General features: G+C 44.4%; 1 protein-coding gene across 6 annotated transcripts in view; it reads right to left on the bottom strand.

Annotated features, from left to right (window-relative positions):
• Positions 1–13,666, bottom strand: part of SBF1 (SET binding factor 1) — a 119,752-nt gene that overhangs the window by 17,118 nt on the left and 88,968 nt on the right. For 2 of the 6 annotated variants that reach the window (XM_044279916.1, XM_044279917.1), the window contains 9 exons: positions 13,272–13,468; positions 11,442–11,573; positions 9,014–9,091; positions 8,465–8,521; positions 3,077–3,258; positions 2,808–2,984; positions 2,550–2,651; positions 2,245–2,430; positions 1,916–2,042 (listed from right to left, as the gene is read on the bottom strand). In XM_044279916.1, coding sequence (XP_044135851.1) covers positions 1,916–2,042; positions 2,245–2,430; positions 2,550–2,651; positions 2,808–2,984; positions 3,077–3,258; positions 8,465–8,521; positions 9,014–9,091; positions 11,442–11,573; positions 13,272–13,468 — 1,238 coding nt within the window. The remainder of the gene's footprint in view (positions 1–1,915; positions 2,043–2,244; positions 2,431–2,549; positions 2,652–2,807; positions 2,985–3,076; positions 3,259–8,464; positions 8,522–9,013; positions 9,092–11,441; positions 11,574–13,271; positions 13,469–13,666) is intronic. The other 4 variants (XM_044279918.1, XM_044279919.1, XM_044279920.1 and 1 more) reach the window with 2 other exon arrangements.

Here is a 13,666-nt window from a genome sequence, read left to right as displayed (position 1 = left end):
CTGAATGAGGTGTGTCCAAACTTTTGGTCTGTACTGTATGTTAAAGTGAATGTTAAGCCATTGTCGCTCCCCAATAATAATAAATGGAAACCATTAAAAAATACTTACCTAGCCTTGGACTTCTGCAACCTGTCTCTCTGTTGACACAGTCACCACCCCATTTAAAGTAATTGTGCAGCAGGGGAAAATTATTGCCAAAAAGCCCAGGGTGGTGTTTGGCTCCATTTGAGGATTTAACTTTAGATAAATCTGAAGCATTGCTGATACTCCACGTGGCTAGGCATTTAATATGGCTTCACGGGCAGACGGACTCACTTACCCTTCCTCCCTCTACAGACTAAATCTTAGACCAATCATTTCATCCATCATACAGCTTAGCAACTATTGGCAAAACTTCACTATCTTTCATGGGCTGGTGTCATTTTTATCTCTTGACGAACTCTGCCGTACATGTACGGTGAAAGTCATCACTTTAAAGCGAACCTGTCATCTGGATTTTGGGTATAGAGCTGAGGACATGGGCTGCTAGATCGCCGCTAGCACATCTGCAATATCCATTCCCCATAGCTCTGTGTGCTCTATCAAAAAAACTATTTTATATATAAGTAAAAGAGGCTACTAATGTTTCCAGAGCCCAGCACCGCACCACATACTCCGAATCTCCTCCTTGCTCCCAGACGTCACAAAGCTAGAGCGCCGTAATCTCACGATGCGCATACTAGCCGTGTGGCAGTGATCAAAACTACACAGGACGCATGGGTACGCCCTGTGTCCTTAAGGGGTTAATTTATTATTAGACTCTCACTTTTCCCTTCCTAGGACTTTCTAAAGTATTAGTATCATTGGATTAACCTAGTTTTAGCATCTCTTTCCCTAATTTTAACAAAGATATTTTTTTCTGTTTAAAATGGACTGGCTGAACACTCTCACAGAGAAGGAAAAGACTCACTTTTCTTTGAAACATGGTCTCTTAAAAAAAAAAAATAATAATAATAAAAAATATATATATATATATATATATATATATTAAATAGATCAATAACGTGTATAACCTTTAGAAATATGTAATAGCTATTGATGCAATTGTAACAGAAAAATGGTTTCATGTCATCCTTCACTAAAATATTGAAGTTAATTGATAAACTTGTCCCACAAATATCAAGCCTCATAAAACTACATCAATTAAACATTTTAAAACGTTAGGGCTCTTGAAATACGGTGACACATAAAAATTTATTTTTTTCCAACTTTTTATTATGCAAAGCAGTAAAACATTAAAAAGCTGTCAAGTTATTTACTGCCATAATCGTAAAGACCCCAGAATAAAGTGTCATGTACCGTATACCACTTTGTGTAAGCAGTAAAAAAAAACTCTAAAAAAACAACAGATTTGCTATATTTTTTTACTTCACCCTTTAAAACATATATTTACCCAAAAAACTGTGCTACAATACAACTCATTCTGCAAAAAAAAATAAAACAAACCCTCATACATCTACAGTGACAGAAAAATGAAAGAAAGGTGTTTCTTAGGGCCCAAAATAGGCTGTATCTTTAAAAGAGGACCTGTCAGGTCAGGCCAGAGCAGCAGCAGTTTTATGGGAAATGATTTAGCAAAACTTTATTCATTTACATTTCTGCTCTTTCTTAGCTCACTAGTCACGTGGGCAGTCTTATCAGTGATTGAGAGCCTTCACAGCATAAGGTGTATATGTAGATTGTTGTGGACTGCCCACGTCACTACTGAGCTCAGAAAAAGCAGACATTTAAATGAATATTAAAAAGTTTTACTGAATCTTTTCCCACAAAACAATATATTAATCTGCTCAACTCCTCATGCTCTATAACACGCTGCCTGCAGATTACACTACACTGTCATGGTAAGAGATTTTCTTTAAAGAGTTAAATAATTCACCTTTCTCAATCCTCTCATAATCCGAGTCCAGTAAGAAGGTGCGGAACCGGTTCGACACATAGTGATAAGCCACAAACTTCAGGTAATACTGGCTGAATTCAAACTCAGATGGGAACTGCAGATGGATCTGGAATGAACAGGTAAGATGAAAGTCATTTTTCCCTTTGCTTGTGTATGCAGATTGCTAGTTTCACGGCGCACTGTGAATAGCAATACCTTAAAAAAAAAATTTGAAAAATATAGGGGGGGGGGGGGGGGTGTGCTGACAATATATTCTAAAATAACAAATATGGTATATATCATAATAACTTAAATAGATTTTTACTGACCTGATGCACACAGTCCAAAAATTGTAGGAAAATAGGAGTAATACCATTACTCTGGCTGGCGGCTGTATGTGCACCACGATGGCTAAACCTGTGACCAAACGAGAGCCATTCCTTTTCGATGAGTAGACGAAATCCCTCAATAGTTCGATAATACGGGTCAGACAAGAGCTGAACCAGAGACACCACCTGATTTTAAGCAGGAGTTATAGTATTTAGTTTAGGCACCACATGTATGAACTAAGCGTTGTTAGACTCATTTATCAATACCAACTGGATGCAAATATGAACGTTGTACATTTCATTACCTGTGTGGTAAGATCCCATCCATCCTCAAGTCCAACCAGGACAGATGAACCGCTGTCCAACAGCTCTACAACCAGCGCAGAGACTTGCAGTAGCTTGTGTAGCTAAAAATATATAAGGTAAGTGAAGCTAGTGATAAAGCAAGCAGCCTTTAAAGTGTGTAAAGTACAAGACTAAGCAAACGGAGGAAGAAAGCGGGTCACAAGGACATAAAAAGCTCCATTAGTAGAAAGAAAAACAATGGTGTGCATCAGGTTTACCTGTAGAAGCCACTCAGATTCCTCAAGGGTGCGCAGGTATGACAAGTTGGGGTCTGTGGAGGGAGCACTGGGCACACAGGCCTTCATCAGTTTTTTGAAACTAGCTTTAACTTGTCTGACGTCAAACAGTTCAATAGGGACTAGCTCCCACTGCTGCAATGGGTCCTGCTTCACCCCCTAAAAACGTGAGTGATTTTTATTAATGTGTCATGGAATATTCCACATATATTAGCTTAAAAAGCAGACAGTGCAGTAAAACTAAGACTCACTTTCAGCTGTGACTTGTCACCAATGATGTACAGAGCAGCTCTGCGGGGGGTCAGCGCACTTTCTGAGGGGCCTCCATTTTGATGAGGAGTTAGAAGTTCTCTAGCTGCAAGTCTAGTTCCTACATCTGAGTTCATGCCATAGGCGCTAAGTCTTCCACTGCCACGCATGCTTCCCCATTTGCCTGCAGGAACATTGAAGCTGATGAGGAAGGCAAATAATAAAGCTTCCAGTATCTTTTTTACTTACCTTGAGACAATTATTACAATTTTTTTGTAAAATCTAAGGGTACAGCCACATGGCGCGTTAGTGGCACAGCTATACAAGCCGCAGCAGGATCATATTAACTGATTAAAATGGAATTATGTATTTTGTGCATTGATAACAGCCACGTTATAACCTGCAAAAAGATCATGGCCATTAAAAGGAGATTTTTGTGGACACAGGACCGTGGGTATAGCTGCTTGCTGCCACGAGGAGGCGACACTAGGCTAGAAAGTGATAGCTCCTCCCCTGTTAGCTATACCCCCCCCCCCCCCCCTCTTCCCAGCCAGGAGAGAGCATATCAGTTTGTGCCCAAGCAGTAGGAGTAGCAGAAAAGAACCGACAACCCAGTCAGAACACCGCCTACGTCAGTAGGTACGAACAAAAACTAAACCCCAATCGATAACCAACCACCGCTATGTGCGGTAACAATGGAAAAAAAAAAAATGGGCGGGCGCTGTGTCCCCCAATGAACTCAGCGAGAAAGAGATTTTACAGGTGAGTCCACAAAAATCTCCTTTTCTCGCTCGTATCATTGGGGGGACACAGGACCATGGGATGTCCCAAAGCAGTCCACGGGGAAAGAAACAATACTCGCCCATGGAAAAGCGGCCCTCGCGGACGCTCAGGACACAACTGCCTGCAAGACTTTATGGCCCAGGGCAGCATCTGCCGACGGCAGTGCGTGCACCTGGTAGAATTTCGTGAACGTGTGTAAGGAAGACCATGTTGCCGCCTTACACAACTGGACACCTGATGCATGATGGAAGCAGGCCCAGGAAGCGCCAACCGCTATGGTTAAGTGTGCCGTGATTCCAGGGGGCGGAGTCCTGCCCTGGGAACAGTATGCCTCTGTGATTGTTAAGCGTATCCACCTGGCAATCGTCACCTTAGAAGCGACACATCCCTTACGAGGACTGTCAGGAAGCACGAATAACGTATCTGTGCGGCGGAAAGAGCTAGAGATTGACAGATTCTCAGAGTTCGAACTATGTCAAGCTTGTGAAGAGAATGCTCCCTAGCATGTGAGGGAGCTGGGCAAAAGGAAGGGAGGACAATGTCTTGGTTAACATGGAAGGCCGAGACTATGTTCGGCTAAAAGGAAGGTATGGGCCGGAGCACCGCCTTATCCTGATGAAGGATAAAAAAAGGTTCCCTATAGGAAAGCACTGCCAACTCTGAGACACGCCTGATGGATGTGATAGCCACCAGGAATGCAACCTTCCAGGAAAGATAACGAATGGACACTGTCCGTAGCGGTTCAAACTGAGCCGATTGGAGTGAACCCAACATGAGGTTCAGATCCCAAGAAGGCAAGGGGGGCCGATAGGGGGGAATAATACGAGCCTCCCCTTGGAGGAAGGTTTTAACCGGGCCTTTCAAAGCCAGAGGGCCCTGAAGCAAAACGGACAGTGCCGACACTTGACCCTTTAAGGAGCCAAGGGCAAGTCCTAATTCCTAACCAGATTGCAGAAAAGAAGAATAGTGGAAAGAGAGATGTGTGGTGGAGTGAGATTACGTTTCACACAGAAGCCTAGATAGGACCTCCAAGTCCTGTAGTAAATTTTGGATTAGGCTGGTTTCCTGACTCTGATCATGGTGTGAATAAGCCTATCAGGGAAACCTCGCTGTTTTGAAATGGCGGTTTCAACAGCCACGCCGTCAAAACGTAGCGACTCTAAATGCTGGTGGAAGGCAGGTCCCTGAGAGAGCAGATTGGCCCTGAGTGGAAGGGGCCACGGTGCGTCCTCTAGGAGGACGACGTCGGAGTACCACGCCCGACGGAGCAAGCCCGGGGCGATGAGGATCGCCTGGACGCCCTCCGTCCTGATCCTGCGTAGAACATGTGGCAGGAGAGGGAGAGGCGGGAACACATACGCTAGAGAAAACCCATCCCAGGGTGCTACCAGAGCGTCTGCGTCGCATGCCTTGGGATCTCTTGTGCGAGAGAAGAAGGTGGAAAGTTTGTGGTTGAACCTGGACGCCATCAAGTCCACCTCCGGATGACCCCACCGGAGACAGATCTGTTCGAACACCTCCGGGTGCAGGGACCGTTTTCCCGGGTCGAGTCGTCCAGCTGAGGAAATCCGCCGCCCAGTTCTCCACTCCCAGAATAAACAGTGCTGAAAGAGCTGGGACATGTAACTCAGCCCACCTCAGGATTTTTGCCAACTCCCTCATCAACGCAGGGCTGCGGGTACCCCCCTGGTGGTTGATATAAGCCACAGCCGTGGCATTTTCAGATTGAATCCATATTGGCTGGCCCCTCAGGAGAGGGGCCCAATAGAGAAGGGAGAGACGAATGGCCCGGAGTTCCAAGATGTTGATTGGCCGTTTGGACTCCGATTGAGACCTGGACCATCCTGGGAGGGAAGACTCCTCCCCATCCTTGAAGGCTGGCATCGGTGGTAATGATCGTCCACAAGACTGCAAAGTCGAGGTCCGGAGCCACCGCCTGAGAGCTAGATGCACCTGTGTGGGCAGAACAATGTGACGGTCCAGGGACTCTGGAGATTTGTCCCAACGAGTCAGGATCGCCAGTTGAAGCGGACGGGATAGAAATTGTGCAAATGGAATAGCCTCAAAGGAAGCAACCATAGCCCCCAAGACTTGCATACAGCAACAGATAGATGGGCGTTTGCGATAAAGAAGCAGACAAACTGACTGTTAGAGTGACAGCTGTTTGTCCACAGGGAGGCGGATCATGGCCTCGTTCTGAGCCAAGATTTCCGTCTTGACCAGAATGTCATCCAGGTAGGGAATCAAGGTGATGCCCCTAGAACGAAGCAGGGCAAGTAGGGGAGCGAGGACCTTCGTGAAGACTCGCTGTGCTGTTGCCAGCCCAAAGTGGAGGGCGACAAACTGGAAGTGATGGGGCCCTAAAGCGAAACAGAGAAAGTGCTGGTGTGCCGGGGTGATGGGGACGTGTAGGTACACGTACTAAATGTCTATGGAGGTCTGCCGACGTCTCCGTTGTCTCCACTATTGAATTCATTACTGTGATTTGTGTATTTGCACATATTCTAATGTATCTAACTATTATGTTAGATTTGCTGCTCTTTTCCTATAATGTTGGGGTTATGGGGGATTTTGTTATTGTATTTTTTGAATACATTTGTATTTACTTTTACTTCAATAAAAATTATCTGATTTAAAAAAAATGTCTATGGAGGAAAGGAATTCTCCCTGGTCCAGTGAAGCAATGACGGATCAAAGGGACTCCATCTGGAAGTGTTAAACCCGGAGAAACCGGAAGCCTCACAAAGGTACTTCCCTGCCCGAGCAATCTGTAGAGCTTGGGACTGGAGCTCCACTAGGGGGAGGTCTGTCGCCAGGCGCTGATGCAAACTGAGAGCCCATTTAGAGGCCACCTTAGCTACCCAAGCGGAGGCGAAAATGGGATGCAGAGCTGAGCCACTTGCTGCAAACAGGGACTTAGACACTGTCTCCATCCGACGGTCTACTGGATCCTGGAGGGAGGAGCAGTCAGCTACAGGAATGGCAGTGTTTTTGGCTAGACGTGCAACCAGAGGATCCACCTTGGGAGGGGAAGCCTTAGTCACGGACTCAGCCGGCAAGGGATATAGTAAATCCAGTCGCTTAGGCGGGGCAAAGCGACGATCTGGGTGGTCCCAGGCCTTGGCAATGACAACAGAAAAGTCGTCATGCAAGGGAAACACTTTTGGAGTTTGCCTGGAGTGGAGAAGGGACACTCCCTGGCTAGAGGAGGGAGGGTCGTCCTGCACCTGGAAAGTGTCCCGTACTGCCATTACTAGGCTATCCACCATGGAAGCCATCTTAGAAGATTGTTCCGAATCCATGTCAGATAGTGAATCACCAATCTCCCCTTCGGACAGGACTTCCCCAGGAATAGAGGATATGTCCGAGCGTGACTCAAGGGGGTGGGGGGGTGGGGAAGCAGAGACGTCAGAGGAGGAATTACGTCCTGCTCTGGTCTGCTTCTGTGACGACCTGCTCCTAAGTGGACTTATCAACCCCTCAGGAGGTACCGCATGCGGCCTGTCCGGTTGTGAAGCTGGGGCCTAAATTTGAGCCGCGGCTGACCGCTGAGTAGGGCGGTCGGCTGCCGGAAGAAGTAGGATCGGGGCCGGAGTCGCTGCCGCCCGCAGCAGACCCTATTTTCAGCCATAGGGACGGAGCACTTATCAGAGCGCGCGCAACAGCGGCCGCTCGCCGGACATATAGGCGGGCGGACCATGTGTAATAAATATAGCCTTGGCCCCCCGGGGAGTATTAATAAAAAGGTACAGTGCCCGAGAGTGAGCAGGATCACGATATGCACACCGAGAACCGGGGGTTGGGGGGCGGGAGGTATACTCATCCACTTGATGCTGTCCACTTCCTCCTCCATCCAGCAGAACCAGCAGGGTCACCCCTTTAGCCACTGGCACCTAGGTGACAGGAAGCTGGAACAGAGGGCTTGGAGATATGGGTGACCCTTAGGCTGGGGGGAAGCAGGGGAGCGAGGCTGCCCTGGTCCACATTGGCTTCTTAGGGGGAGGATAGTCGTGAGGGAATCCGACACTGGCTATACACACACCGGGAAAACGGAGAGGCTAGGCGGCTCTGTTTCCCATCCTAAGGAGAAAGAAAAAGGAAAAAATAAAGAGAATTAAATAAAAAGCCGCCCTGCAATATGCAGGGAGGTCTGCCTCCTATGACACTAAGCTAAAAACTGATATGCTCTCTCCTCACTGGGGAGGGTATAGCTGGCAGGGAGAAGCTATCACTATCTAGCCTAGTGTCACCTCCTAGTGGCAGCAAGCAGCTATACCCACGGTCCTGTGTCCCCAATGATACGAGCGAGAAAAATGGATACTCAATATACAATTCCATTCTAATCAGTTAATACAATCCTGCTGCGGTTTGTAGTCACACGGGTTCTTGGCAACCATGTCTCAAGTACAGCACAGCCGCACTATGCGGCCGTATACTAAGATTGACAAGAAATGGGAGGAAATGCAAAGGCATTAGATATAGTAGGTATATTACCAGACTTGTTGATCAGTCATACAAAGGGCATGAACAGGTTAAATTCTGGAAGTAGGACAACTATACTGGCCAGGGCAACAAGCTAGGGTTAGCAGTAAAATATCTGTACTGACCTTGTTCAGCATAGCCTCGTCTCACTGCGGGGTGCTTAATACCCCGAGTTGAATGACCTGGTTTAAGAAGAGAGGGGCAACTGTATCAAGAGGAAAGAACCAACTTTTGGGGCCGAAAGGGACATAATTAGAGGCCAGGCAGAACACTGTTAGATCAGCACACGACAAGAAAGCTGCAATCTTCAAGGATCCGATATTAAATATAAGTCAAGCTCAATGTAAGTGGTTTAGCGTGCCTTAGCTTAGTTTAGACATTTTTGTGTGATTAAAAAAAGCAAACCATACACAAGAGCAGAAAACAAATGAAACGCAAGAACCTCTATAAATATAAAAAGGCCTGAAGCTACTGAACTTGGGGACGTTTTATGAAACTGAATGAGAAGTAAATGAGTACTTAATTCAATTTGTTAATGATGAGTGGTCACATACAGCACAACAGCTAATAAAACCCATCCAAAGTCATTAAATCAAACAGAATACACACATACACACAACAGACAAATATCTTTTGCGTAAACCTATGACATTCAGACACGTTGGGAATCCTACCTCCTCGAATGTCATCCTTCCCTCCCATCACCTGCTTCATCAATGAACCCAACTTGGGTTGACGTTTGTCTGGAGAATCTGCGGCAGAAATACCAGCTTATATAAACGATTTGCACATCTCAATAGAGATCTTCAATCTCTAATGTCATGGCCTCCTTAGAGATTCTAGGCTGACCAATCTAATTTAAACCAGTGGTCCTGAAACCATATGAAGGGTCCTAAAATATTAGCCAAAACCATTTGAAACCCACCTATTATATCCCAACGTTGCAGGCGTCATAAAATTCTAATTTCAAAGTATTATTATTAGCTGAGCATCTTTTGTTATAAAATAAAATAAGCTTGGACGGGCTTTTAATTTAGCATTAGCACTGAGCAGGGGGCAGATAAGGGGCCAGGGAGCTAAGCAATACATATGTGTATTATCATGCAAAAACTATGGCAGTGGTAGGACAGACAAGAAATGTCACTGAGGTGGTCGCACGTGCTCAGTTTAAATTTTCAACTGGCAACAGCCATATCTTCTGCTAGAAGCTTTGGCAGTTACAGAGAGAGCTATAATAGAAAATACACCCCGCCCCCGAGAAAGGAGACACACCCCTGAGCTGCCTGAAAATAATCTAGCAGAACAATTGGAGCAATGAATGGGGAGATCTCTGGATGTATACGAGTTACAGGGCTTGGAGCTTTGCTAGATAGAAATTGTCATGTAATATATGTTGTCTGATTTTTATCAATCATGGCATAACCCCTTTAATAGAAACAAAATTAAACTGGAGCTGTTGTCCAATGAGGTGTGCAACTGTATATTCAGTCAACTAAGCACTAAATTCAAATCAATCCAAATCCTCAAAAGGAGGTAGTATATTTAAGTGTATACGTCCGACAATACTGCACATTGGCACACTCAAACCGCCTATCTCTGAACTTGCATATTAAAGCGGATAGGTCCACCCTTCTGACATGTCTGCTTTAGTTAAAAAAAAAAAAAATCTGGAACATCTTTTCTTAATGCTTTGCTGTGTGCTGTTCCTCTGTTATTCCTCTAAGAAATGTAAAAAATGTCAGAGGGGTATTTGTCCACAGAGTCACTGGCAGCACTGATTGGTCAGTTGTCAATTTATTCACACATTTCTAGGAGGAATAACAGGATTGGTTCAGTGTTAAGAAAAATGCTCCAGAATTGTTATTTCATGGGAATACAATTGTTTACTAAAGCAAACCTGAGGACAGGTCCCCTTTAAAAAGGGCAAACAAGCCTAGGGCCACGTGTACACACAACCATTACCTCACCATTCTTCAATGGGTAGCTGAGAATGGAATAGCAGTGATAACTGGTATAGGGTTGCGTGTGAAATGGAAAAGGTAAGAAAGGAATATTAAAAAGGCCTAAGGCAGCAAATAAAATCCTATTTTGATCATGAAAACTGAACAAAATAAATTGTATAACCAGAGGAGGAAGGCCACAACCACAAAACCAACCGATCGCAATCAATTTAAAAACATTCCGATTTACAGGGCAGTTTCCAACCAAAATATGGCTGCCTTACAGCTGCCGACCTCCAGGACGCGATCTTATTAAAGCGGTTTTCGGAGATTTTTAAAATGATGAGCTATCCTCTGGATCCTCAGTATCCGATTGGTGGGGGTCCGACATCCAGGAACCCCACCGATCAGCTGTTTGAGAAGGCACTGTCACTGCCTTCTCCCTGCTCACCAAGTACAGCGCCGTAGTGGCAGTGCTTGGTATCACAGTTCAGTACTATTCCCTTCAATGGAGCTGAGCTGCACCTAGGCCATGTGTACGATAAACGAGATGTCATATTGCTGAGGCCAAGTTGCGAGAAGGCTGCAGCGCTACTGCCAGTGCCTTCTCAAACAGTTGATCAGGGTGTCCCAGTTGTAGAACCCCCACCGATCAGATACTAGGTCAGCAGTTAAAAAAATCTCAAAACCCTTTTAAAAGGGAATGTTAAATTTAATTATAAATTTGGCCCATGCCATCTAGTGCTGTAAAAAAAAAAAAAAAAAAAAAAAAAGGCTTACATACTCGCCTGTCTTTCCCCTGCGCTGTCATTCCGGGGCTCTTTCCTCTGTCTGGTGCTACATGCTGCTAAGGATAGTGATTGGCAGCGACAGTCACTTGTTATATACCTGCACATCACTGCTGCAGCCCTGCGCACAAACAGCAGGAGGAGGACTGGAGTGGCAGTGCAGGAGACAACGGAGAGTTATATAATCATTTCTTATTTCACAGCATTAGGTGGCTTAGGCCAAATTTATAATTCATTTGCATACACCCACCCCCTTAATAAATCTAACCCACTTGACATCAACCTCGCCACAGTTGCTCATACGGTAAAAGATACTTTTTATTTCCAACTTTTGCCAACACATTGTTTCCCTCTATAACAGGAAGCCGGCTCACCATAGAGATGAGCAGAAGGAAAAGCACTGAGTGTGTTTCTCCCACTCATTTCTGCGTAACGAGGCATCGAGTTCACGACCGCCTGGAGGTATTTTTCCTGCTCCAGCGATGTGGAATCTGTCTGTGATGGTCCTGGGGATAGAGAATGGATAAGCACTACTTCTCAGAATACAGGTCAAACGTCAAGAGGAAAATAAAAGATAAACCAGAGATTTTTCAATGCTTTTTGTTTTGATGACTGCATTTCAAAAGCTGTACATTTTTACATTTTCTCTCAACATAACCAAAATGAGGGCCTGTTTTTTCCAGAACAAGTTGCATTTTAATGGCATAATTTTAGGGGACATCTAATGTATTGCATAACATTTCTAAATTGTTTGGAGGTGGAGTGAAAAACACAGCAACTCCACCATTCTTTTTGGGCACTGTTTTCAATATGTTCACCATGCATTATAAATGACATAACTCTTATTTTGCATTGTTATTGGGTTATAATGGACACAGTGGTAGCGCATATATATATATATATTTTTTTTTCTGATAAAGTGTGTGAAAGTAAAAAAAAAAAAAAATTTTTTTTGTAATTACTTTTTTTTTCTCCAAACATTTTTTTACCTTTATTTCTCAGTAGGAGAACACATGAGCTTATAATTGCTCACTTAATACACTGCATTGCTTCTGCACTGTACTGTACTACATCGGCTACTGTAAAAACTGACATAATGGCTACTTGGTCCAGCCAAAAGCAAAGTCGAATAGGTATCTGTACATGGCACGCCTAGGAGCCATTGCCATTGCAACGTCTTGGCACCATGCAATAGCATTGTGAGAGCCAATGGGGTGAGAGAGGGAGAGCGGGCAGGAGTTCCACTCTGGCCAAAGATGCTGCTGTAGTTTATGACCCAAAATTGAAGATGGGGGGGGGGGGACAGAACGGTTTAACAAAGCACATCTGTTTATAAATGCAATACGTCATCTTTAAAGAGGTTCTCCCAAGAAAAATATTCTACATTCTTCTAACCAGCACCTGGATCTGAATACATTTGTAGTTGCATGTGATTAAAAATTTTGCAGTCACTGATGTATTCAATAACATGTATCTGTATAGGGCCACCTGCTGTTTGTTGTTTTCCTTATTTCTCTATCCACCTCACTGAGGTGTCACATACGCTCAGTTTAAATCTTCAACTGCCACCAGCCATTTCTTCTGTTCGAAGCTGTGTCAGTTACACAGAGAGAGAGAGAGCTAAAGCAGAAAGGACACAGGCCCTGAGCTGCGATAGGGAGAGAGCTGCAGAAGAAAGGACACGCCCCTTGAGCTGCCAGCCTGAAATAAAACTTGCAGAACAATTGGAAGAATGAATGGGGAGATTTCTGGATCCATGTGAAGTACAGGGCTGGTTCTAGCTTTGTAACAAAAAGAATGTCCTATACTTTATGATGTCTGATTTTCATTGTCTACATCAATCATGGGATAACCCCTATAAGCTACATCATGGACCAATTCTGCCTCCACAGGGCATCTATAACTGCTGTGATCGTAAACACACATTTTAGGTCCAAAAAGAGCCCCTAAAATCTCAGTTTATGGGCCATACTGGAACATAATGTACAATGAACAAAAAAAAAAAAACTGTTCATTTATGTTTATTTCTGGCAGTATTTAGACACTAACCAAGATTTCTCAATATTAAATACAAAAAAATAAAAATTACATATAAAAATAGCAACAGAGGGTAAACTGTGCGCCAGCATTCACTGATCTCCCAGCAGCCATACAGCAACTATGTTTCCTCACATAAAAATGATATTGATAAGAGGGCTACTAACCTGTGCCAGCTGTGTTAGGAGATTTAAAGAGTCCAACCACACCTTTGCCATGAAGTCCACCTGACCGCAACAAAACAGCTTTGGTACGTGGGCTGCGCCAACACACTACAGGAAACCGATTTTGTCTATAGCAGCGAGAGATCTTCTGTAAAGTGTTGTCCTGAATGCTCTGAGGAACAATCAGCAACCCTGGATAGCTATGCAAGCATAGCATGGAAGAAAATTATTAAAATAGCTGGAAAAAAACTTTTAAAGAGGACCTGTCCCCATTTCTGACATGTCTATTTCAGTAGACATTTGTATACCACATGCAATAGCAATTCTGGAGCATCTATTCTCATTCTTATGTTATGTCATTACTCTACTATTTCTTCTAGAAGTTTATGAATAAATCT

This window comes from Bufo gargarizans, chromosome 2 (genome assembly GCF_014858855.1).
Source record: "Bufo gargarizans isolate SCDJY-AF-19 chromosome 2, ASM1485885v1, whole genome shotgun sequence".
Classification (NCBI taxonomy): Eukaryota; Metazoa; Chordata; class Amphibia; order Anura; family Bufonidae; genus Bufo; species Bufo gargarizans.
Note: the sequence above shows the minus strand (reverse complement) of the source record. Positions and strands in the feature narration are given on the sequence as shown.